Here is a 26218-nt window from a genome sequence, read left to right as displayed (position 1 = left end):
CTTCTGTTTGCAGGCAGGGGGTGCTTTGCTTTGTTACAGTGTGAAAGCAACGGAGGAGCCTAGCCGTGCTAACAACATTTAGCCTTGCTAACACTTAACTGTGGACGATTTAAACTGGAATGACTATCAGCCTTTATTTTGTCTGGAGCCGACTAGTAACACAAATTCACACGATTTTTTGCACGTTTTCTCAGGACTGTTCATTCATAAGCCGTCTCTGCCCTTCCTCTGTCTGGAGATACAAATCTCCCGGGAGACATGATTCTTCTGAGTTCGGGAGCCTGTTCACGCAGAACAGACAAACGGACTGCGGTCCAAAGCCTCCTCTGTTGCTTGCACACTGTAACAAAGCACCCCCCGCTTGCAAACAGAAGCTACGAGTCCGGCTGCTCTGCTCAGAAACATCCACACGCTGTAGCAGTTAATATGTGAGTAGCTATTTATTTAGCCAGCAGAGGGCGCTCTGCCGCAGTGCTTCTGAAAACGTTTTAATTTGTTTTCTTTAATTTGTAGATTTAAATCTTTGTATTTTCTATTTTTTATGTCACGTTTATGGAGCTGTAGAAGCAGTAACATTTAATTTTGAAGAGCATTTAACTGTTTAGATTACTTGAGTTCACCAAAAGGTTGTAAGAAGCACTTCCTGTTTCCTAAAAGAGCAGCACATGCGAAGTCAGCACGACTGACAGCAATAAGAGAGCACTTAAGAAGATTTTTTGTGTTTAGTTCACCGGTTGGTTCATTTGCAGGCCAAAGTGGTATGTACGTGTATTCTTTTGTGCATTATTTGTGTGAAAGTGTGCAATTCATGTGTTATAGTTAACAATTACCTTTGTTTGCTAGTTCTACGATGTTTATGCGGTGTAAAGTTTGAAGAAAGGAACACCACATAAACAGCAGTACAAGGAACTTGAATGCCTCTCGTCTGTGTATAATAATGACCAAGCCGGCACACATGCAATGTGCGTGCACGCACGATTTCTTAACAGTGCAAGCACAATTGATTAATCTATGCGCACGGAATACAATTTATCCTTTTTGGTTTTTTTTGTTTTTTCATTTTTAACCACTGGCCCCCGGGGGGCTCAGTATTTTACCTCTCATCAGAATAACTTCTTCTTTAAATCTGTCCGACTGGCGATGAGCTCGAGATATACACTTTATTACCAAAAGTATTGGTTCATCCATCTAAATGATCAGAATCACAGGGTGGTCAACAACTCGGTTGTTAGTGGCCTTTGCTAGCCATGAAAAGAATAAAACTCCAGCGAGGAAGATAAATATCACTAGCTTAACACCAGAACGGAAGAAGCCGCTTCAAACCAGAAATCTTTTAGAACTTTTCATTTCACTTTGTCTGATTTTTAAAGATTTTATTTTCAAATTATTGCGGAAAATAACAAAGACCTGTAACTTCTTCTGTAAGAAGAGAATCTTCTGTCCTTCTTCGGTTACCTGTATCAATGGTGCCAGTTTGAATTGGTTATCTAAAAGGCAACTGTCCACAACCTCAAACAGTCACACTCATAATTCCACTATCGCCAAGACCAAAGAGCTGTCTAAGGACACCAGAAACAACATTGTAGACCTGCACCAAGCTGGGACTGAATCTGCAATTAGGAAGCAGCTTGGGGGGGAAAAAATCAACTGTGGGAGCAATTATTAGTAATTGGAAGACATACAAGACCACTGATGATCTCCCTCAATCTGGCGCTCCCTGCAAAATCTCTCCCATGGGGTCAAAATGGAGAACAGAGAGCAGAAATCCAAGAACCACACGGGGGGATCTAGTGAATGACCTGCAGAGAACTGTTACCAAAGTGACAAAGGCTACCATCAGTAACACACTACGCTGCCAGAGACTCAAATCCTGCAGTGCCAGACGTGTCTCTCTGCTAAACCCAGTACATGTGCAGGCCCGTCTAAAGCTTGCTAGAGAGCATTTGGATGATCGAGAAGAGGATTGGGAGAATGTCCTATGGTCAGATGAAAACAAAAAAGAACCCAAACACACTGCCCGGGTAATGAAGGAGTGGCTTTGTAAGAAGCATTTCAGGGTTCTGGAGTGGCCCAAGCAGTCTCCAGATCTTAACCTCATAGAAAATCTTTAGAGGGAGTTGAAAGTCTGTGTCGCCTAGCGAAAGCCCCAAAACATCTCTGTGCTAGAGGAGATCTGCATGAAGGAATGGGCCAAAATACCAGGAACTACTTGTATAAAACTTGTAAAGATTTACAGAAAACGTTTGACTACTGTCTTTGCCAACAAAGGGTATATAACAAAGTATTGAGTTAAACTTTTGTTATTGCCCAAATACCTATTTACCACCATAATTTACAAATAAATTCTATAAAAATCAGACATTCTGCATTCTAGATTTTTTCTTCTTCTTTCGTCTCTCATACTTAAGGTAAACCTATGATGAAAATTACAGGCCTCTCATATTTTTGAGTGGGAGAACTTGCACAATTGGTGGCTGACCAAATACTTTTTTGCCCCATTATAAGTCCATGATCTTTGGTGGTTAGGCTCTGGGCTGCTAACGTCCTCCATGCTTGGGTTGACTTCGGACCATAGATGTATAAACCCCAGAGCCTGGATGTTGATGGTGGTTAGGGGCCAGGCCATTCCAAATTATCGTACCAGGAAGAGAACGGGGTGGAAGAGGTACAGCGAACCATCAAGATTGCAGAGAGAGACAAACAGTCATGAATTTAAAGGCAAAAATATTGTTGTGATGGGCTGAGATGAAAGGCGGGTCATTTAGCTACTGGCTCAAGGTAAAGACCTAATCGATAATAATGTGTAGAGTGATGTAACAACCCAGGAAACCTTTAAGTGAGGTAGATCTTCCTGATCAAAATTGCACCAAAGTTTGACAACTGAATGCCTGTATTATTTAGTTCTATCCAAAAAGTAATTGCCCCGCCAGCTGACTGAGTAACTCATTGTCTTTCCAAAGATGAATCCCAGATGTATCTTGCTGTCATCCATCATGCAGAGAAATTACACTTAATGAGGAACTTCAGCTGAGATATGCGCACATGCACCTGAAACTCTGTTAATCCATTTCTTCACCCATGTTTGTGTCTATTTGTGTAGGTGTGTGTTTAAGGAAATGTAATCAGGACAGACGTCTGGGTAAACGCATAAACTCATATGTATGCAGAACCATTTCAGGTCCGTCTGAAATGATTTTGCTTCTGTCTTGCGGAGGGAAAAATCTTTGTCTCAACTTAGCACAAGGGCTCCTCACCTTAATGTGACCCCGATGAGTAATGCAATTTTGTGCGCCTGTCGGTTTGCTTATCTAGCGTCAGAGATCCAAAGCAACAAGAATCTTCCCGCAGCCACAAAAGAATCCTTTAAATAAAAAGAAAATTTAAAAAAGAATCCTTCCAATTCTGAATTTGTTTCAGATTCTGGAAAAGCAAAAATACAGTTGCTTTTATCTCCTAAAATGATAGAAAAGTTGATCTGTGTGAGGACATGCACTGTACCCGATTCCATTTGTTCTGTAAACACCCATGTTATTGTTGTTCTGCTTTTATTTGGATCTGCTCTTCAAGAGGATAAATGCATCTGGAGCTCGGAGGAAAATTGATGCATTTAATAAAAAAATAAAGGCGATCAGCACAGATCAAAGATATCCCTCTGATGCCTCAGCAACAGCATCTTCTGAGAAACCACGGTTTTAATGTGATTGTATAAAGATATGAAAGCCAGTTAAACCAAATTTTACATTTAAATTCAAATGGATGCATTTTGATCTGAAGTTAAATCATTCATGGATGACAATTTGAGATGTCAGGGAAAATGACAGTTAAGTTTTAAATAAGACACTCAACTGTCTGTCAAAGCTGAAGATCATCTGGAAAAGATTCATGCAATATAATAGAGAATGCATGCAGTTAATAACTGGAATAAAATAAAAAGGAGAATTTTTTTTTCCTTCTTTGGAAATATAACCCGCATTATTAAAAAAAAGACTGTCATGGTTTGAGTTTGTTGTGTCTTGTTTTTCGCTTTAGTTCTTGTTCTGTCTTGTTTGGTTCTGTTTCCTGTTTTATTTTGAAAGGTTTCCTGTCTTGTCATGTTTCTTGAGTTTTACTTCCTTTGGTCCCCATCTGCCCTGATCGTGTTCACCTGTGTCTTGTCTGCCCTGTCTGTATATAAGTCTTGTCTCTGCCTTCCTCCTGTGCTGGTCCATTAACTTCTGGTCGTGTGTTTAACGTCTTCATGTGTCTTCGTCCGTTCATGCCATGTTTCATGCCACGCCACAATGAGTTTTTGTTTTGTCATCCTGCTCTGCAGCGCCTTTTGTTTGTTGTTTATTAAACCCCCTGGCCTTGGAACTGTGCCTCCCGCCTCTCCTTCTGGGTCCAACCGGCTCTCGAGCCACGCCCACACATGACAAAGACAGCAATAAACTTTACCTCACTACACAAAGATTATGTTTTTTAAATCAAATTGACATCTGTGCATAACTTGGCAAATGTGGTTAAAAAAACAATTAATTATCTATTCAACTTTTCATGATCTTATAGCATTATGCATCATTCACAAACCAACACAAACTCTACCACCTCTAAAAAGTTTAATTCCAGAGTTTATGCCAAACTGCTTTACAGGAAAGTGACCTTTTATTTCAAACAAATTCAACTTTTTGGTTAAATCCATCATTGCTTTTAATTTTAGGAAAAGTTATAATTCAGATTGTTTGGGACTCATGCATAATTCATCCAGTGTTTTTAATTATGCTCCAGTTTCTTATGGCACCACTCATTTACTTCGAGCAAAAAAATTACTCAAATAAAATAATAAAATAATTGCACCACAAATCCAATTGAACTCATGATTGGAAATGTGTATTAAAATATTTAGTAAGCGTAAGTGTTTCATACTTTGAATCTGTTTAACGTTTTTAAACCCTGTTTCAGAATTACTCACTGCTTTCAAGTTTATTTGCTTTAAGCATTAAATTTAAATCAGGCCAAAAAAATTTCAAAAGTTCCCTCGAAACATTAAAGTCATGCATTTGGGTTTTTTCACGCCAAAGATCCTTCTTCGAGTAATCACAGGATCTACTGTTTTCCAGTCAGAATGAACCCAGCAAACAAGCAAACAAATTGGATTTATCTTATTTACCATTCATCCATTCATGTTTTTTCCGCTTATCCGGGACTGGATCGTGGTGGCAGCAAAGAAGCTGAGACCTCCCTTTGCTCGGCCACTTCCTCCAGCTCCTCTGGGGGGACCAAGAGATGTTCCCAGGCCCTACCGAGAGCCGTGTTCTCTCCAGTTTGTCCTGGGTTTTCCCCGGGGCCTCCCCCCAGTGGGACATGCACGGAACAGTTCCCCGGGGAGGCGTCCAGTGGGCATTCGGACTAAATGGCTGAGCCCCATTAACTGGGTCCTCTCGATGAGGAGCAGTGGCTCTGCTCTGAGCTCTCTCCAGCTTCTCACCCTATCTCTAAGGGAGCGCCCAGCCACCCAAATGGAGGAAGCTCATTTCAGCAACTTGCATTCGGGACCTCGTTCTTTTGGTCATGACCCAGAGCTCATCACAATCGGTGAGTTTTGGAACAAATAGACTGATAAATTGAGAGCTTCGCATTCTGGCTCAACTCTGTCTTCACTGCAAAAGACGGATACAGCGACCGCATAACAGCGGACGCTGCACCAATCCGCCTGTCAATCTCACACTCAAATCTCCCCTCACTCTTGAACAAGACCCCAACATATCAACATATTTAAACTCCTCCACCTGGGGAGGGAGCCCTCCACCCTCCCAGAGAAGGCAAATTACTTTCTACATTCAAACTAACTTTGTTATTAACTTTATGTATTTTTACAATATTTAATGTTCCACACTTGTTTCGGGTACTTTCTGATATTTTACTAAAATAAAACAAAGAATTTCTTCAGAAATAGAAATGCGTGATACATAGTGTGAAGGGAGGAGTATTTTACACATAATATTTATCCCAAATGAAATGACTGGTGTGGCTGACTCAATGAAAAGCCCCATCCTTGCCTTGTCTTTTTGTTATTCCCGTCTCTGGAGGCTGACATGAACACAAGGCTAATCCGTTTGAAGAGTATTTTCCTGGATTCAAGGCGGCTGTAATGAGGAGGATGGGTTTTTGGGGGGCTGATGATTCAACTGTACCAGAAATGTTCATGTTTGGCTTCGTCACTTACCTAATTAGTGAACTACAAGCTAAATGCTACAACACTCAGTTTGGAGGGAACCACGCTAATGGCTAATTGGTTGCCCAGGTTAGGCTATAATGAGAACACTGGCGGTAAGAAAAATGAGTCCACAGCAAACAATCAACAACGTAATGAACTAAAACAGGAGAACTCAAGTTTGTTTACCTTCAAGTTCATGTCTCACTTTGAAAATGCAGTGAAATTGCTTTCAGATCTGTCAGTAGACACAAGTTGTTTGCCGTGTATCAAACTGGTAGCAAATTGTTGCACAAAACTATAGATTTAAAACAATTTTTCTCTGTTCATATGTTAACCCTTAAATGCTTGAATTATTTTCAGATATGAAAAAAATGCTAAATTTAGGTCATTTTGGAGTCAAAGTGGTTTAATGTATATTTGCATAAATAGGCATCAATTGGTTAAAGAATAAACTTTTCCTTGTGTCCAATTGAACTGCAGAAGATTTTATTTTTCTGCATGTTTGAAGCCTTTAGACGGAACTCTAGTCACCAAAAAGCACTCAGAGTAAAACCATTCTTTTTCAAGAGTGGATGTCACAGAATGGAAAAGGACTTGATTTGTTAATTCATGTAAAGCTTAACTAAAAATAGGACTAATGCAGGACGGCACAGTTTAATGCTCAGAAATATACGGATAGGTATAAACCTGGAAGGTAGTCACTTAATAAAAGAAAAAAGCCTGGCCTGTGGGTCGTTGTTAATCAGTGTAATGTAATATGATGACCAGAAAAAACGGATACAGGGAGCTGTGTGGCATCTGCACAAAAACAAGGTTGCAGGCTCAGTATTCAATAGATCCAAATGTATTAAGCTGCAGCAGATGTTACTGTTATTTATTGCATTTTTATTCTTATATTCCATGTTTTAGTTTTTATTCATGCTGCCTGACAGCGTGAACCTACCACAAATTGCAGTGACCATGACTTCTCCCCCAGCTCAGATCAGTTATCCCAGTCTTTGCATTATATCTCGCCTCATGCTGTTCACCCGATTCTGCCTGCCTCCTCCAATTCTGCTTATTTTCAACATCTTTTCTCAGCAGCACATAAGGTCTGACTCCTTTTTCTCAGTAAACTGTTGCCTTTGGCTTTTCAGCATTTGTCATGTCACATCTGTGCCCTGTTTTTGAGTTACTGACCCTTTCTTTTCGGTGTTTCTGAACTGACTTTTGATGCAGACCATTGCTTATTTTACTTGGAAATATTCATGTCTTTGACCTTCTTTATGCGCCTGGATTGACTCATGCAAGTGAATATGTAATAGTTATTTCAAATCAGAAGAGACGATGTGCCGGGATGCTCATCAACACCTACTTGCCTCTCTCCCTGTGGAAAAACAACTTGTGGATTTATAAATCAAGATTTGTTGCCAAAAGAAAATTCTCATTTTCTGTTTTGTAGAAAAAAATGCTTTTCAGGTAAATTAAAAATATTGATGAATATTCTTAAAATGTGTGGTTTCTAAATGTATTTTTGCTTCTAAAGTTGAGAAATCATGTTCGAAACATTTTTTTTAACTTCATTATTAATTTTGTTTGCTTGATTAAAAGTATTTTATTTTCTGTTTTCAATGACATTTTACTAGCGTTTAGAGGGATTTTTTTTGTTAGTTCAGGATATATCATCCAGAAGTCATGAAAACCTCCAAAAATGTTTCTGCTTCAGGTCCTGTAAGAATTTATGTTTTTTGTGGTTCTGTTCAAACACGTCAACAACAAAGTATAGAAAGCCCAAAACGAGGAATTCAAATCAAGTTAAACTTTATTTTTAAAGCATTTTTCATGTGAAAGCAGCATAAAGTGCCCCACAGAATTGAAAATCTATATTAAAACTTTAAAAACCAATAAAAGTAAAAGCACAAAAAAACAGTTTGCTAAGAACATTTTCCTACCCTACCACTCTGTTCATTCCCCCGGCACAAACTTGATCCCTTTGACAAAAAACATTGTCAATAAAAGTAAAAGTTGAAATAAAACAAAAAATACTAAATGGCGTGCACTTATATAACTCTTTACTTGTCTTTGCAGTTACAGTCCCATTCACCCATGCACACATTCACACACTGATGAATGGAAATTAATGTGCTGCCTACCTCCACCAGGAGCCATTTGATGAATGTTTTTTCTAAATGGTCATTACATAAGAATTATCCCAACTCTGTGGGGATTTGTCCACACAAGCACCCATAATCCCAGAGGGCGTCGCAAAACTATCTGTAGGTAAATCAAATTAAATGAAATGTTTAAAACATTTCTGTGTTTTTATCTGTCATTAATCACCGTATTTCACCAGTTTAACTCTGAACTAACTCTGACTCTTATAAGCTACGATCACACCACCTTCAGAAACGCACGTTCAAACTGCCACTTCCTGTGAAAAGTCTATGTAAACGTGTAAAAGGGCATTTTGAAATTGGATTTGATTTGATTTATTGATTTTTTCAAGCATTGTAGTAAAAAAGTCACTTAAATCACATTTGCTTAATTAAATACATTGATCATTGACTACAGTTAAGTAGATCTTGATTTATTGCTTGAACCAATATAATCCCACCTCTACTGATATAATCCCACCCCTACACCCCAACTTTCAAAACTCTTGCATTCCCGTGTAGCTACACACATTTTTAAGACCATTTTCAGGCTCTACATTGACCAATTGAAGCAAGTTAAACTAGGTTGAACTTTGACCAATTGAAGACTTAGATTTGGTAGTAACAAATAGATGACATCCTTTTTAATTCATGGAAGTGCCAACTGTTTAAAGGTTGGGCCTGGGGGAAGATTTATGAGATGTGCGCCTCTTTAACAATTCCCACCAAAATTTCTCCAACTGTCAATGGTGGATATGCAGTAGAAAAAGAAGAGAAAGTCCCTCCCTGCTTGTCCAGTGTGAACACCATGGGTGATATGCAAGTTCAAGAATCCATGTTTACCTCGTTCTTGATCGTGTCACACAATAATAATAATAATAATACTAATAATAATAATAATAACAATAATAATAAATAATAAACAATAAATAATAAATAATAAATAATAAATAATAATGGATTGGATTTATTTGCACATTCCCAGACGCTCAAAGTTCTTACAATGTGTCTATTATTCATTCACTCCTCATTCATACTTGGTGAATGTAAGCTACTGATGTAGCCTCAGCGGCCCTGGGGCAGACTGGCAGAGGCGTGGCTGGCAGTTTGCGCCTACTGACCATCACCGGAAATATCATGCAAATTTACACACCAGTGGAGCCACATGCCAAGTGTGTAGCTTTAGACTTGAGACTTGAGACTGGTCTTCAAATACAGATCCTAAAGCATTACACATAATGTATGAGCTTTTATCATTGAAGCACTGGTTAGTTAGGAGCAAACCACCATTTGATTTGTAACCTTGCTGCACTAACATGTCACATTCACAGCACAGGAAGTGGGGGGAGGGAGGGGGTGCACAGTTCCCAGGATGCCATCACCCCTGCAGGGTATGGACAGAGTGGAATCCAGCAGTTACAACCTTCTGTGCTGCAGCTGAATAATTCAGGTGACATCTTCACCTCAGGCACCATGAGCCAGCGCCTCTGCCTTAATCACTGTGGGCCATGCTTGTTACTGGGTTTAATTGGAGCTTTTGGTAGTGAACATCAATTAAAAAAGCCTCACTGACAAGTGTAAGAGACAAGATGACATTCTAGATTAGCAAACAGAAAAATTGCATCTTCAAATTTTTTCTATATTTTTGTTCTTTTTAAAAGAAAAATTCTGAGTTTCGTGGCAAATTTTCCTGTGACTTTCTAAGCGTGGTGTTAAGACGCTCTCCTGCTGGGTTCATTCTGACCAAATCCTGCTGCCACAGTGGGGTGGGAGAAATAAAAACTAAATGCAGTTTAGGAGAAACAAAACAAAGGAGAGAAAAAGAGGGCAAGCTGAGGCATCAGGAAACCATAAAGGCTAATCACTGGTGATAAAATCTGCAAAGAAAGGGAGAAAATCAATGAGGATCTATACTCTGAGGGGGTTATTGGCTGAAAAGCAAACTTGGTCATTTGTAACAAAATACTGAAAGGGATCAAAAACAAGAAGTCAAGCAAGTAAATCAGAGCTGAAAGCTTTTAGTCAGAAGTGAAAAGAGCACAAAAAGCTGAGGTACACATACAAAAACACAACAATGGGATTGAAACGAATTGGACGTGAAATTCTTGGATCTTATTCTGGCTTCCAGGAGTCCTGGACTGCAAAGACCAGATTGTTTTCGCAATTCTTCTTTCTTACTGCGCCTTTGAGCAAAAAATTCACCCCCACAACATACTCCAAACCAAAAAGGAATTTTCAACATAGTGAACCACCCCCAAGAAACAACTGATGGATGACATCATAGGGGACGAAACCGTTCAAAAACGAAATGGGGCCCAAATCTCTCATGGTGCTCATAAAAAAAACTCTAAATCAGTTATAAAGAAACTTTAGGAAATTTCCAATACATGACGCCAGCTAACGTCTAAAACCACAACCAAAGATTATTTGACCTTTAAAATCGGGAAAAGGCCAACATTTGGAATTTTCCAAAAAGTTACATTTTGTACCAGCTACAAATGTTAACTCCCCCTGTAGGTATTTTGATCTATCGCCTCCTAACTCCTAGGCCATCATTGAAAAGCTATTTGTAAAAGAATTTTGGTTTTAAAGTTTATACATTCTCAAAGGGGATCGTGAGGTACGCTTGCAAAAGTTTTGCTTCCCTGTCCTTCGCACGTTTTTTACCGTAATATTGTGGAAATTGAATACATAAATTGTTGCTTCAAGCTGAACAAAACAATTTGACATATGAATATTTTAGGGAAGTAGGTTTAGCTCATAAAAAAATCAGTTGCCAAGGAAATCCAAAAGTTAACTTTTGTGGATTCTTCTAAAACATGCATAGACCTGTTCATCACCTCTCAGCGACCAAATAACAAAATAGTTGCTATGGAGATAAAACAAACAAAAAAGGTACCATTTTGAAAAAAAGTTTTTTTCTTTTCATAATTTAGTCACGTTTAGCTCTGACCAGGTTTACAGGGGCAGAGGGAGAGGGGCATACAACCCTGCTTGATGCTTTAATCTCAAATTATTGCTTGAATCATGCATTTTAATTTGACTACGTCTTTATTTTTTTATTTTTTCTAGTAAAAAGGTTCAGAGGATTCATTTAACCCGAACATCCTTATTTAGGAAACACTTTGAGGATTATCAGTTTTTTTCTTTGGTGAAAAGTCACTCTGTCTTTGAAGAAAAAAAACAATTGACCCAACAAGCACAGTGTTTTATTTGAAAGCAAACAGCAAATGGTGGATGAAATAAGTTAGAAAATATTTGTATATTGCAGGGAATACAAGCCTTTAGTTAGAAGGGTTTTTAGAGGCGATGAGCTTTGCTGTGCTGCAGCTAATTATTGCAGGTTTACACCATGGTACAAAGTGTCTTTATAGAATTAATAGGACCATCTGTTAGACTCTTTTAAGCAGCTAACCAAAAGCCAAATAAACCCTCCTGCTGTGGATGCTCACAGCAGTTCACACTTTTTGGTTGCTGAAAGTCAAATGGCTCCAGTTCCCATGCATCAAAGTATCTGTTCTACTGCAAAAGCAGAAGTCCAGGCAGCACAAATGTTTTCAAGAGGTGAAACATCCAGTCAGTAAGTTTACCAAAGAATTTCAGTCAGCTCAGTTCACCTGATCACATTCTTCCATGTTCTTCCATCATGCGTTGATTTTCATGTGCCTGCAGATACACTATGACATCTGGAAAAGTAGCAGGGAATAGTTTTAATACAAACTACTGACTGTTTTACAGCAAGAGAAAGAGACTTCTAGCAATCCAACATGAAAAAAAACAAGAAAAGTTAGAAGTAAATATTAAATGATACACAGTAGATAAGCCAAAAGTGCAAAGGTATAGCGATTAAGGAAATTTAATGTACTTCTTGCCATTAAATGCTGTGAATTATTCTGAATTATTATGCATATGTTACTCTTATTTAGATGTTCAAATAATAGTTAGTAAGTAAACAATATTTAAAATAATGTTGAAGTCATAACGTTTCATGGATATTGGTAGTTTTTTACCTTTGAAAACCTTTAATCAGAGACCAGTTTGTGTTTTCTTCTGAAAGGACCAAAGTGCGGTGCAGCTCTCTGCAGTGCAGACTAGTATTACAGATAAAAGAGTGGGACAGGAGATCAAACTCGATATAGTTGAAGTGGCAATGATTTGACAAAATATAATTTCAGAGCAAAATCAAAATAACCAACAGAGAGGTGAGGAACCAGATCAGCGAAAACTCGTTTCAGAGAGTAAACTGCGGCTGCTTGATAAGAAAGAGATGAGATGAAGCTGGAGTGAAGTATCGAGGGAGTGGGGACTGGATGTCGTGACATTATCTTGAACCAGCTGCATTACCTGCGTCTAGCTGTGTTTGAGTTCTCCTCTCTCAGAACTCAGACCCCCTTTGTGAGTCTCCATTGCCACTCTTCCTCTCTCTCAGATGATACTCTGCAGCAGGGGCTCGGAGAGCCTCGTGTCGATATGATACTTGATTCCGAACTGGACCATGCATTTGGCACAAAAGTGCTCATCCTGTTGGGGGGGTCGGTTAATTGAGGTTGAACAAATTTGAACATCGTGATCAGTTCTGATGGAGTTCTCAGAGAGCCGCATAATTCAAGTTCTCCAGCTGACATCAAATTACTGATCAGCATCTTGCAGCAGGCGAGTCTGACGCTCCATTTCTGGCAGAGATGTCTGTCGGGAAATCTGAAAGGGATTCATGATGAGAGTTGCACGTGCTCAGATCGTCCCTGCAGCACCACTTTACCTTGGCAAATAGAGTAATGCATCTCAGCGTTGGCATTCTATCAGCCGGAAACTCCTGTAATTTAACCATCCATGTAAGGTAAAAGCCTGCTGGTTAACAACCGTTTTAGTACTTCTCCGTTTATAGGGACATTGTCTGACCTTTAACCTTTTTACATTTATTGGTATAAACGTGTTTGTCTGGCATTGGAAAAGCTTTTTGGGGTTTAGAGGCTGGTGGGTAATGATGGAGTAGAATACCTAAAAGCTTTCCATGGTTTCTTCCACTCTCATCTTTCTCTCTTTCCTTGGCTGTCTCTCATTATCATGCATTGATTTGGAAGGTTTTGCATCTCAGACTCGTGGACTCCTCTGGTCAATACTGTAACTGGGGTTTCATCCAATGACTCTGAGAAAAGGTGAGCATGCTGAGCCAAGCATAAAAAGTCCAACTATTTTAGAGTCATGGATGGCTCGCCTGAACCTTAATGCTTTCTCTTTTTAAATTATTTATGCCCCACACTCATTTAAAACTATGAAAGTAAATAGCAAATCCCTATTACAGAAAAAATGTAAGAAACAAGGTCTTTAAACCTTAACCCCTTCTTTTTGTATTTTAGCATCACCCTGAACAGAAAAAAAAAAATGAAGAATATGTTTTATATAACTGTAAATAAATCAGTCATGATCGGGATAATGGTTACATTTCTTTTTAAGATTAATAGAAATCAAGTCATTTCAACAAAGGCAACACATATGATTTCAACGTTTTTTATATTTTTAAGCGGACATTCATCTGTCCTCGACTCTCTTAATTCATCACTGTTGTGTTTAAAAGACTTACATCAGGCTGGCTGACTGCTAACTTCTAAATTCAAGCTAAAATCTTCATGTGTTTGTGTTAAAACAAGCATTTTCAGGGTTATGTCTTTGCACCACACATTCCCCATCCTTTTACTCCTCGCTCCACTGACCCCCCCCCCCCCCCCCCTTTCCTTCAGATGTGTCATTTGCTTGAGCTGCTAACCTCGCCGATTAAAGAGCATGTGCTTATTTAAACACCTCCGTCTCAGATCCTCGGGTTACCTCTGCGCTTTTCTTGAATTAAGCTCAATTACCCTCCATTTATAAAATGTCCATAATGTCATCCAATGGCGGTGAGGGTTAAGTTCAGTTCCTTCCTCGCTACATGTTAGAGTAAACAGTTTTTAGAAAACACAGTGCAGCTGTACAGCAAAGTGGTGTGAAGATCGTCTTGTAATATTGAAATTAGTGTGTGTTTAAATCACCAGTTTATCACAGAATTGCTTATGTGGTTAGCATTTGATTTTAAGACTTGGCTATCTCTCAAAACAAAAACTGCTGGGATCACCTGTGAGAACTTATTTCTCCCCAAGGATCATAGTCACTTTAATTTCTTCAGTATCAAAAATAAAGATGCTTGTGTGGCTGAGATGCTGAAAAGACAAAAATGGTTCATACGCGAAAAAAAGACTGAAAGCATGTCAGAAGTCAGAGCTCTGTCTCCCCCTCTGGTCACCAGCGGGAACCGTCTCCAGAGTCCAGAATGCAGTTCATCTCCCAGCAACCCACATCTCCCAGCATGCCACACACCTGACTCTCATTCACTAAATCAATCACAGCATACTTAAACACTGTACTGAGCCTCACTCAGTGTGAAGTATTGTTTGGGGCCACTCTGCCTTCATCACTGAGAGTTATAGTTGGACCTGATCTTCTGTCTCCTGACCCTGTTTCGGACTTAGTTTGCCTGCCATGACTCTTGCCTCCTGAATACCCCATCTCTTCTCTGATGCTCCCATGCCTGTCATTGACCCCTGCCTGCCTGACCCTGATTTAGCTCTGTGGCCTTTTAGCTGAGCTACAAAACCTGCTGCAATTGGAACCAGCCATCTGCCTGTTTTGTGACAAAGTCTCTATGGATCAGAGGAACAAACTTTTTTTTTTTCTTGGTGCTGCCATTAGACTGAATCATATGTATCCTAAACTCTGCTTTCAGGCTTGTTTTGGTTTTCCTCTGAAACTCTGGGTCATGTTTTATGACTTCAGGTTTTTGACAGAAATGCTGCACAAACATAATCAAAGATGGACACATCTGGACCATCAGCACTTCAACATGATGCAACAACTGTCACGTCTGTTTACCAAGTTACAAATCACACTATTTTGTAACCTTGTGGAAAAAGTTTGATAATCTTTTACTCAATAGCTGTTATACAGGGAAAAAAAAAACAATCTAAAAGTATTAGTGCACTCTAAAGTAAGCCAAAATATGGTCAAGATCAGGTTCTTTGCCAGGCTGCTGCAAACTAATTCCAACATGAATGCAATAATTGCCTTCTGTTTAATAACATACTTCTCATTACAAGTTAACATGGAGAAAATGTGGCATTAGAGCATTTACTGGCTCACAAATCAACCAAAACGAGCCAATTATTGCTATAATCAAGATGTGCAGGTGTTGACAAATGAAGCCAATCAATGAGGGACTTTTGCATTAAAATGAACATCTGCTATTTCACTGTATTTGTCTAGAAAGGAAGCAAATGTTTTCATCCATCATGTTGAGACTGGCTTCAAACCTCGATCCAGAAAATCACTTGGATATTAAATCACTGTGTACTTTATAGCACAAACATAAAACAACTAATTGTCCCATTGTACACTATCAGTCTCCATGCAAATAAGCAGCCTCCGTTGTGTGATCCAGTACATGTAATTTAAGCTGTTTTTGTTTTATGAAGCACATTTACCATTAAGGCAGATTAAATCTTAGAACTTCTCAACTAATCAGTTTATTTTTCAGAGCTTATCAGTTAAAGTGATAGCATTCTATGGTTTAATGCACATTTTTGCAGGTGTAAAAGATCAAATTCTCATTAAAACAACCTCATAGTGGAGCTTTATGTGGAATAAAAAATAAAAGGAGGCATCCTCGTTAAGAAAAAAAAAAAACTTTCATGCAAAGGATGAAAAAGAAACTGCAACAAAGGAAAAAATTAATGTTTTTCTGGATATGTTGGCCCGCATGACTGTGAGGTTTTATTGCTGTCTGAGAATTACAACCATGTTGCAATCCTTCAAAGAGAGTCATATAAACAACCTCCTTCCCCAACCACAAGGTACAGAATGCATCTTTTTCCAGTTTTTCTCCTGTTTTATAGGTTGCAAAAGTTAAAACTGATATTTAGATTATTTGTGCATCCTGATTAACATTTGCTATTTCGCTTAACTGATCAGCCTATATGTGAGGAACACAGTCATAATTTTTTTTTCTTTTTGTCTTTTAGGTTTACATATTATGCTTTTTACCAGAAATACTTGATTTTCTATGAAATGAATGGTGTTGTTTTCATAATATAACAAAAACAGAATTGAAATGCTTAAAAATAATGTTTGTTGAACTGCAAAATCAGGTAACAGGATAAAGACATCAGTGGAGAACATCGATGTTTTACTTTCTTTGTACTTCACATTTCTTTGTACTTCTTTATTCAAATTGTGGTGAATCAGGAGTAGATGAAAAAAGGCTCTTTGAAATAGCTTGTAGTTGTGATGTAGAAAATACGCTGGTCGGGCAATAACCTCCCTGCTCCGCTCCACACATAGATCCATGTACGTCTTTGTTTTCTTTGTCTGAGCTGGCATCTTGGTTAAAAAACACAACAGCTGGACAGCTCCAGTGTTGCTCGCCATTTTTGTTTTTTTGTTGCACCGTTAATGTTAGGTTGGGGTTGTGAGGGGCTCTAATCTGGTGGGAGAGATAGTAAGCAAAGGGATGATGGGAAATGTGCGCAGTCCTGCCCACAACTCATGGGGGAATTTTTAACAAATGATTTCTGGTCTGCAGAAAGTATGTCCTAGAAAACTACATATTTTTTTCATCTTGGCTAAAAACGGCTTAATCATAATTAACCCTTGTACTATCTTAGATGACCCCACCCTTACATTGACGTGTTCTCCCTACCATGACAAAGGTGGATACAGGTTGAAAGATTTCATATAATCCATGGACACCAGTGAAGATGACAAATCATTGAAGAAAACAGGTTCAGTGCACTGTCTAGTGGGTCTAGATGACCCAACTCCCAACGCCCAAGTGGCTAGGATAGCACAAGGGGTTTACAAGACCACTACTCTTTTACAATATCAAAAGATGATTGGAATGGGACTTTAAACATTTAAATGCCTTATTCAATGAACAGACTGTTGCTCTGATGACTGTACATCAGAACAACAGTCTCCTTTTTCAGGGCTTAAAACACACACACAAACACACACAGAGTCCCTAAAGAAGATGTATTCTAGCAATTGTTAGATCACCGATTTATTGGATGCGGTTATTGATTGTTGGGTGTTAGAGAACAATGCCCTTCGAGTGTCTCGGTCACAGATGGTATGAGCCTAATGAAGCTGCTGCTAATGAAGCAGATACCTCATCTCTGCACAAAACAAGATCCTGTGAGGGTTTATGGAAAGAATGCTTTAACTGAGAGCACAAGCAGAAACGAGCACACGTGCTTCAGTGAGAACGACTGTTGATGATGAAACGAGGTTTAGTGTTTGGTAGTTATGCTATTTTGAAGATCAATGTTTGATTTATTAGACTGTTAGCTGGGCCTGAAGAATCTCTCTGTCCATCAGAAAAATCATTGGAGATCCACGATCGTGTCGGGGAGCAACATTGGAGCTATCCGGTCGTACAGTTTTTAGCCAGATGCCTGATCGTACAAGGAAAAGTTGTACGTGGATCTATTTGTCTGCAAGTGGATCCATCACAATGGTGCGGAGCAGGGAACTTATTGCCCGCCCAGCATATTCTCTACGTTGCAAATACACTATTTTTAGATGGCATTTTTTTTTATCTGCACCTTTGTCAGAAAATTTTGAACTGAGAAATACTCAGAAATGCAATTTTGAGCCTATATTCTTCATATATATGTCCTCCATTATCATATTTAAGTATTTAGAATAATACCCAGGAATAAGGATAATGTGCTTCAGCTGCACTCATCTTCTTAAACCTTTCTGCAGCTCTATGAAGGCTGCAACAGCACAGTAATCATCAGCAGAGGGTTCCGTCACTTGGAGCAGGCGTCCATTTTCTGCAGCATTTGTTCCTCAGAAGGCGTGGAAGTCCAGTAGAGGGCAGCAAAGACAGCAGAGAGCTATAGTGTGAACGCATGTCACAGTGAATCTCCCCTTTTCTTTTCTCTTCCAGGGCAAAAGTGTTTCGCGGAAAGAAGGTCCTTGGAGATTATGACATCAAAGTGGAGCAGGTATGATACAGACTTTGAAAAGATGCCATCTCTCAGAATAAGGTAAAGGTAATAAGGTAATAAGAAAAACCCAGACACCCTGTTCAGTTTTATTCACACTGAAGCAGCTGCAGATATTCAGGGTTCTTTGTGGATGGACTTGGATTATGTCAGTGCTCTACGGATTAGAACTTTTTTTTTTTTTAATTTTATTGCAAAGCAATTTTGCTCAAGGCTTAGTGGAAGTTTGTTTACAAAATTGTCCATTTACCAATTTCTCCTTTCCAAACTACCAAAGAGGGTTTAAAAATCGCAAATCTGCTTTAGTTTAAACAGGGCTACCAATCAGCTTGTCAGTTGTCATTTAGTTGAAGCCTCTGTAGCTGGGATATGCATGCAGAAAGGTGTCCTTCAGATCTTGATGCACAAGCTGCAGCAAACAATATTGACATTCTCCCAGAGGCTTTAATTACCAGGTGAGTCCTTCAGCGGAGATTGGATAGCTCTGATAGCTCTGGCGCCAGCCAGTTAATGAATAAACCTGAGCACTTTCACGCTGTCACGTAGTCTTATTGTTTAAATAAAATGAATCTGATTTAGGAATTCATGAGTCATGAATTATATTTACTCATTTGGATTTTCTTTGATCACTGAATAAAAATAAAGTGTAAGATTCTTCTATTCTACCCATACTGAGACTATTTTTCAAAACTTAAAGAAATAGATTTTTTTGTAATTTAGAAAAAGGAAATCACAGCAATATTTAATATTTACATACTTTTTGTTTTTCTCATATTCTCTAATTTTGCTCTTGCCTCCTTTGACATTGATTAAATGTTTTTTGTCATTTATACTTATGTCTTTTAAGTTAACCAGCATGTCACAAATAAATAATGAAATTTGAACTAGGAAAATAAAAAAATAAAAAATGTAAGTGATTAAACCTATGGCTAAATAAAAATGTTGTTTTTTGGAAGACAAAGACCATGTGAGAAAGGAAGTGGTCTACAGGAAACCTTTGCAATAAGTACAGCAAATCCATGGCCAGAAAAAGTTGTATAAAATGACAATTATTCGCTCACAATTTGCTTTTCATTGTTTATCGAAAATGTTTATTATTACTTGTTTTTTTTTTCAAACACCAACATTAAAAACATCAATATAAAAAGTAAAAAAAAAACTAATCTACAAAAGAACTAAAAATGAACAGCCAATGGACAAACAAAGGAACACAACATTTGGTAGTTTCACACACCGGTAGTTAGTGCTCTTGCCTCACAGTGAGAAGGCCTCGGTTCAAATCCCAGTTGGGACCTTTCTCAGTAGTATTTGCACGTTCTACTCATGCATGTGTACGTTTTCTTCTGGCTCTCCTCCCACAGACCAAATACATGCTTCATAGGTGAATTTAAACCCTCTCTAGGTGTGCATGTGAGTGTGTGGCACAGCAACGGACTGGCAATCTGTTCAGGGTGTAACCTGCCTTTGCCCAACGGTAGCTGGGTTGGCTCCAGCCTTCCATCTTCAGTGGGTTCTGAAGATCGAGGGATAGATGGTGATATCCTATATATATGGTATATATTTTAAATTAACTTTCCATTTGTCATGTGGGTGAACAGATGGAAACAAAGGAGCAGGAAAAAAAATCAGTCAGTCAGCAAAATCAATCCAAAACAGGGTTTAACAACCACAGCAATAAAAACTAGAAGAGAAAAGCCAAAACAAAAAACCCAAAACCAGAGCTCAGAAACTGAACTGATAGAGGGGTGCCTGTCACTGGAAAGAAGAATCAGAAAATATCCAGAACACACCAGCACTAAAGGCTAATGCTACAGTCACAGATCCCGACCTGACCATTTTTTAATATTGGTCACAGACCGCCACATTTTGTGGTTGCGCGGTGGCAGTCCAGTGACGGCCAGGTGGCAGAAACGGCAACATAACTGACTGACAGGAGTGTCTCCAAGGTCCCCAAAATCGTCTAATGATCGACCAATTTCAGACTGCCACCCAACAGCCACCTCCCTGCCCCTGTGCTGACGTCCCACTGCCTCCGTCCGATTGATAGAAATTGTTAGAAATGCCGTCTCCCCATTTGGGGATGCATTAAAGCCTTGATGATATTCATCCGATGAAGACCAAATGCCTTAGTTTTGGGCGCTGGGGCTTTGCCCCTCGCTGTTTTTTTTCGGGAGACATGTTGTCTAAAAATGTGTCAAGAGTCACATGGTTAACTTGGCAATGTTTTATGCCGGATGTCCTTCCTGATACAACCCTCTCAAAGAAGGGAATAGGGAGCAGCCTGGATTTGAACCCAGGTTTCACGGACGGAAAGGTGCCGCAAACCAGCATGAGCTAAACCCCATTGACAAGATTACAATGTGCGCCCAAAATCGGAGTTACGAATGATCAGTGGTGCAGAACAGCTTTTTATACACCCCCAGGCTACCGGGCGGCTGGTGGCACTTGATAAAGACTGCTCTATTCAATCAGAGCTGCTGCTGCTGCCCTGTGGCCACCCAATTTCATAATGACATCAACCATGTCTGACTGACGCCTGACTACATTCATGTCAACGCCAACAATTTTTCAAATCAACCGGCAGTGGCTGGAAATCTTGAAGAATCAGCAGATGTAGTTGTACTTGTGATTGTAGCCAAAGTAAGGTGCTCCATAAACACTAGACAGTAAATGAACTGAGTGCAGCCTGCTGTAACCCTTGGTCAGGATTTGAAAGTCCAGAACCATAGGTGAGTGGGTGGAGCCTGTGGGAGAAGCCATAAACAGAAAACTAACACAAAAATCAGCAGCTGGACATGTTTTGAGACTTGTTTGAGACTTCAGTTAACTTTTTATTTGTGTTTATGAAGTAAAAAGTAGCAAAAAAGATTCTTCAACCCTCTGTTTGGTTTCTGTGCTCCTTTTCTGAGGCCAGCTTCACGTTGAATTTTTACGTGTTGGTTTCATATTGGTTTCACTAATTAACCAACAAACCATTCAGCCAGTCTCAGTTACTGCCTTGAGGACGACAGCTCTCAGGGGTTTCACCAAGAGCAGTTTCACACCTAATAGACGTGGAGTTCACATCTCACCACAGACTTGAAGCGACATGATGGAGGTTGGCTGATATGACTCAGAGAAAAACTCAGCCTCTTTCCAACCACACCAAAGTGCAGCAACACACATATTTTGAAAGAGTCACTGTGTGGTTTATGTCAGCTATGAAATATATCAAGGAAAAACAAACAAATAACATCTGCAAAAGTTTGTGCTGCATAAAGCTGTTGCCTAACTTTTTTTTATGTCCCCTTTGGAGGACATTGAAGTTGATATGATCCATGGCATCGTAAAAAAAGTGTGATGTGTCTGGCACGGAAGCATCTGCCTATGTGCTGTTGAATTTATATGTCCTGCAAGGGCTATCATTCTTAGTTATGTTACCAAACCATGAGAACAGACATGATCCTTTTTTATTTAAAATGATCAAAATAACAAAGTGAGTGAAAGTTTTCTTCAATGGGTTTAAATTCTCTCATGTCGCCTTTCCCCGTGCAGGCCGAGTTCTCAGAGCTCAACCTTGTCTCACATTCAAACGGAACCTGTAACGTGGACATGCAGGTGATGAGAGGCGGCACCAAGGTGGTCAGGTCAGCATGCACGTTCACAAACAGAAACTCTATGCATAACATGCTATTTCAATGCATGTTTGTGTGTGTTTTGTTCTTTCTTTTTTTTTTTTCTTTTCAAAAAAATGCTGATAACCAAAACAAACAGTTTAGCAAAATCTTAAGATTTCAGTGTGTAAACTTACTTTGAAAAATGCGGAAAGACTGTAGTAAAATGAAACAGGGCTTGAAAAGGCCAAAACAGTATTTTAATTTGCAGAAATTACTCAAAATTAAGGCCAGATAAAGGCATGGGCAAGGGGGGAGGGCAATGCCCCCCTAAATGCCATGACCCCCCCCCCCCCCCCCCATGTGATGGACCACAAGAATCCACAAGTAAAGAAAAAAAATTACCAAAACAAAACACAGGAACCAAAACAAAAAAAATGTAAGGATGGACAGACTTGTGGAGAAATGACAGATAGACAAATAGAAAAAAATTAAAAACCAGCCTCAACAGGACATAAACCAGTGTCCTGGTGTGTGCCTGTCCAAAGTAAATGCAGATGGTAGTGTCTGGAAGAAAATTAAACATAAAACATATACATGTCAAAATACAAGATATAGATATACGATGATAGCATGCTTTTCCATGCATTTTAGCAGCGCAAAGGGATAAGACACCCCAAACCCTGAGCACACCCATACCTGATATCCCAACTGCACCCCATCATGGGGCTGGCTAAACCTAGGCTCGCTTGAGATACTCATTACTGTTGCTACTATGTTCACTGTGACTTCTTTTACCTTAAACAACCACGAGACTTTCAAAAAAGTTCTAATTTTTAAAATTGGTTCTAGTTTCTGAGGTTAAAGTAAAATAACAATAAAGATTAATAAAAAACGTCAGTATTCACACATTGATTGAAAAAACAATAAAAACAATTAGAAACAGCATCATAGTTGGAAAATAAAGGATGATAAACTAAAATCCGTTGATCAAGATACATTTTAAATTTATTTTTAAGGGTTTTCTAGAGGTTAGAAGCAGTAAAGTATGTAATGGATTGGGTCAGAATGGAGTTTGGAGCTTTTTAGTGGAGATCTCAGGGGTTCTCCTGACCAGCAGGGAGCAGTAGCAGCATCTAGGATGAAAGGTGTCGGAAAACAGGTCTCTCTAGGTTTAAGGCTGGAAGATGGCTGGAAGAGTCCAGAGAGAACAGATGAAGAAGGACAGATGCTGTAGGAACACAGATGGTTACTCTTGACACCCCCCCTTTTTTTTGGTATACGTCAGTTAAACGTAGACAGTCCATGCCCGGAAATTCAATTAAAAAAATTAATCTATATTTAATTAAAGTGACAATTCCAGATCTAAAACAGGATTGAATCCAGGTGAGCACAATCCAGGAACAAAGCTCAGGCTTCCACAGCTAAACTGAGTTACCTAATCAGTAGGACGCAGAACATAAAAAGACACAATTATATAAATATTCCACTAGTGTGTCCAAGGATTAGATTGCAGTTACTTTTCTGTAAGAGCAAAATCTGCCCGGCACAAGCAACACTTGGCTTCTATTTGTTTGCTCAGCTGCTGCAACAACTAAAAAAAAATGGAAAAAGAACACTGGGTCCTCTTTAGATATGGACCAACCTAATGCCTTTAAAGCCCAGATAAGTGCAGATTTGTTTTCATTGTTGGAACTTTTAAGCTTTTTTGACAAATATGAAAAGTTGGAAGGTATTGTATTTAAAAAAAACAAAGGGGGGGCGCGGAACTCCCTGAAATCTCTTTAGCGATTAAATGTAGAAGCGTCAGACCGCAATGTTTACTCAAAAGCTGACAGCAGAAGTCTGAAGATGAAGATACGCTGCTGAAGATACCATGAGCAAGACACTTGCTCAGGTACCATTACGCCACAAACCACTCTGACCCAGATACCAGAGGTCTGGTGACAAACCGGCTCTCACAAAGGGAGGCAGTTTCAGCAGCTCGGTAACCTCAAAACACAAGAAGAAGACAAACAGAAAAGGAAGTCTGCAGCATACTTGACGTGTCATGCAAATGTGCATGCATGTCTGCTGAGCTTAGCAAGGGCACGGTTAAGTCCCTGCCACAGCGTTTTTCAAAAAAAAGAGCAAAGAAGGAGGGAAACTCAAAAAGGTACAAAAAAGCCTCAAGAAGACCTTAAAAGAAAGGAATAAGCGCCAAACAGACCAGGCCAAATCAGTGCGTAGTAGAACACAAAATACACACTGAGGCACAGTTAGTCCAAACCGCAAAAATCTTCACATCTTTTCTGCATTGTTTCATTATTTTCTTCTTCTTCCGTCTTACTCACGCCCGGCACGCGAAAACTCACCAAAATTTGCGCACACAATAGTACCCAGCAAAAATGATTTTAGGGCAAATTGAATAACCCCCTACCTAAGGCGATGACATCACATCTAGGGTGGGTAGTGCCTGCAGGTCATACAACGCTGCTTGGGGCTTTAATTTACCTGTAAAGTGTCAAAAACAACATTGACAGTTACATGACAGTATAAACATGTAGCTTTCTTTCCTTTTGTAAAATGTTCCTAATCTTTGTGGTTTTGGAAATTGTGAAAGTATTGGTAATATTTTTGACCATTTTTTTTATATTAAAATCTTTATTAGTTCATTTTTTGCTTTTTATTATCCTTGAAGAAAGCAAATCATCATCTGACAACACTAATTGGTAGATGATTGCAAATTGTGATGCAAGTAACAAATTATTAGAATTGGATTGATAGCTGTTTCCTCTAAATCCAAATATTCTTGAAATATCTTTTTTAAAAATGTTTATTCAAAGTCAGAGTTTTAGCTCTGTTTCCTTTCTTCTCTTTGCAGACATTTTCACAAATACAGGAAGTGAAAAAACCCACAAACACGTTCTACCACATGTCCACTTAGTGGATAATAGGAGTTATTCTTGTTATGATGCTGTTTTATGTTTTGTTCCCCTTCAATTTAAGACTCGCTGGTAGTTGCTCAACAGAGCGACAGTGTGTTTCTCTGACAGTTAACGTCAGTCGGCCACCGCAGCGACCAGCAGCTTATTTTCACCTTCCGTCAAGGAGGTTATTCAACGGGACAAAATGTGCGAGAGGCTTACCCCGCTGCCTGTCAACCCACATCTTCTTCCAGCTGGAAGCTGGAAAACAACATTTGCTTATAGGCTGATGCTGGGAAATCACAAAACCGCAATCAAATTCATGAAAACAGACTATCAGGGGCAAGGATCTGACAGTACTAAAAAAAAAATCACTGGTCATAATTTTTTTCCTATTACTTGAGGCATCACTAATTAATGTTTGTATGTTGTTGTTTTTTGTTTTTTTTTTGCAAGTGTTCGATCAACTTAATGGTCAAACCAGTTGCACTACTCTTGTAGGAACAAAACTATTGGCGTTCCTGCATCGTGTGAATAGTTTGTGTCGTTAATTCATCTTTCAATTGAACTTTCCTCGTCTTTGTTTTTGCAGGTCATTCAAGCCTGATTTTGTCCTGGTGCGTCAGCACGCCTTCAGCATGGCCCAAAATGAAGACTTTAGGAACTTGATCATTGGCCTTCAGTATGCAGGCATCCCCTCAGTCAACACCCTGGAGACCATCTACAACCTCTGTGACAAACCCTGGGCTGTAAGTGTCTCTTATAAACCAACTGTAACTGCTGAAGGACTTTGAAAAAAATGCATGCAGACTTTGATGAAGCTCTAACATTTTCCTCTTGATTGTTCTACTTTGATCCAGTTTTCCCAGCTAATCAATAATCAGAAGCGGTTGGGATCAGACAAGTTCCCTCTAATCGATCAGACTTTCTACCCCAACTACAAAGACATGGTAAAGAGCTTTTTTTTTTTACATTTTTTATTCAACCCATCTGTTAAGTCAATCTGCAGCACAAAAACTTGACTCAATGAAATAGGGAGATTTAAAGGTTTGCCATCCTGAATTAGAAAATCACTCATTCTTAGTTGCCAGAATTATATTAATTTAAGGAATCAAAAGCACTTTTACCAAGTTGAAAAACCCCACAGGGTTAAATTATTTCAATACTTCATGAACAGATTACAATAAAGAGCTACAATCCCCAATGTAACACAAAGCTTGATTGTACATACGATAAGCATGATCTTGATCAAAGAATGTCAACATTTTGAGCAGGGTGGCATATTTAAAGGCCCGGGGAGACAATTCTACAAGGCTCGCATATTTTTGTTTGTTAACAGCTATTGTCAAATTGGAGA

The 26218-nt window shown here is 39.1% G+C and overlaps 1 protein-coding gene across 1 annotated transcript in view; it reads left to right on the top strand.

Moving 5' to 3' along the window:
* syn2 (synapsin II) overlaps positions 1 to 26218 on the top strand; it is a 90335-nt gene that overhangs the window by 25652 nt on the left and 38465 nt on the right. Inside the window, exons 2-5 of the mRNA XM_023954875.1 lie at positions 18305 to 18362; positions 21897 to 21988; positions 25454 to 25610; positions 25722 to 25811. Of these exons, the coding sequence (XP_023810643.1) occupies positions 18305 to 18362; positions 21897 to 21988; positions 25454 to 25610; positions 25722 to 25811 (397 nt within the window). The remainder of the gene's footprint in view (positions 1 to 18304; positions 18363 to 21896; positions 21989 to 25453; positions 25611 to 25721; positions 25812 to 26218) is intronic.

Source organism: Oryzias latipes, chromosome 5 (genome assembly GCF_002234675.1).
Source record: "Oryzias latipes chromosome 5, ASM223467v1".
In the NCBI taxonomy this organism is placed as follows: domain Eukaryota; kingdom Metazoa; phylum Chordata; class Actinopteri; order Beloniformes; family Adrianichthyidae; genus Oryzias; species Oryzias latipes.
Note: the sequence above shows the minus strand (reverse complement) of the source record. Positions and strands in the feature narration are given on the sequence as shown.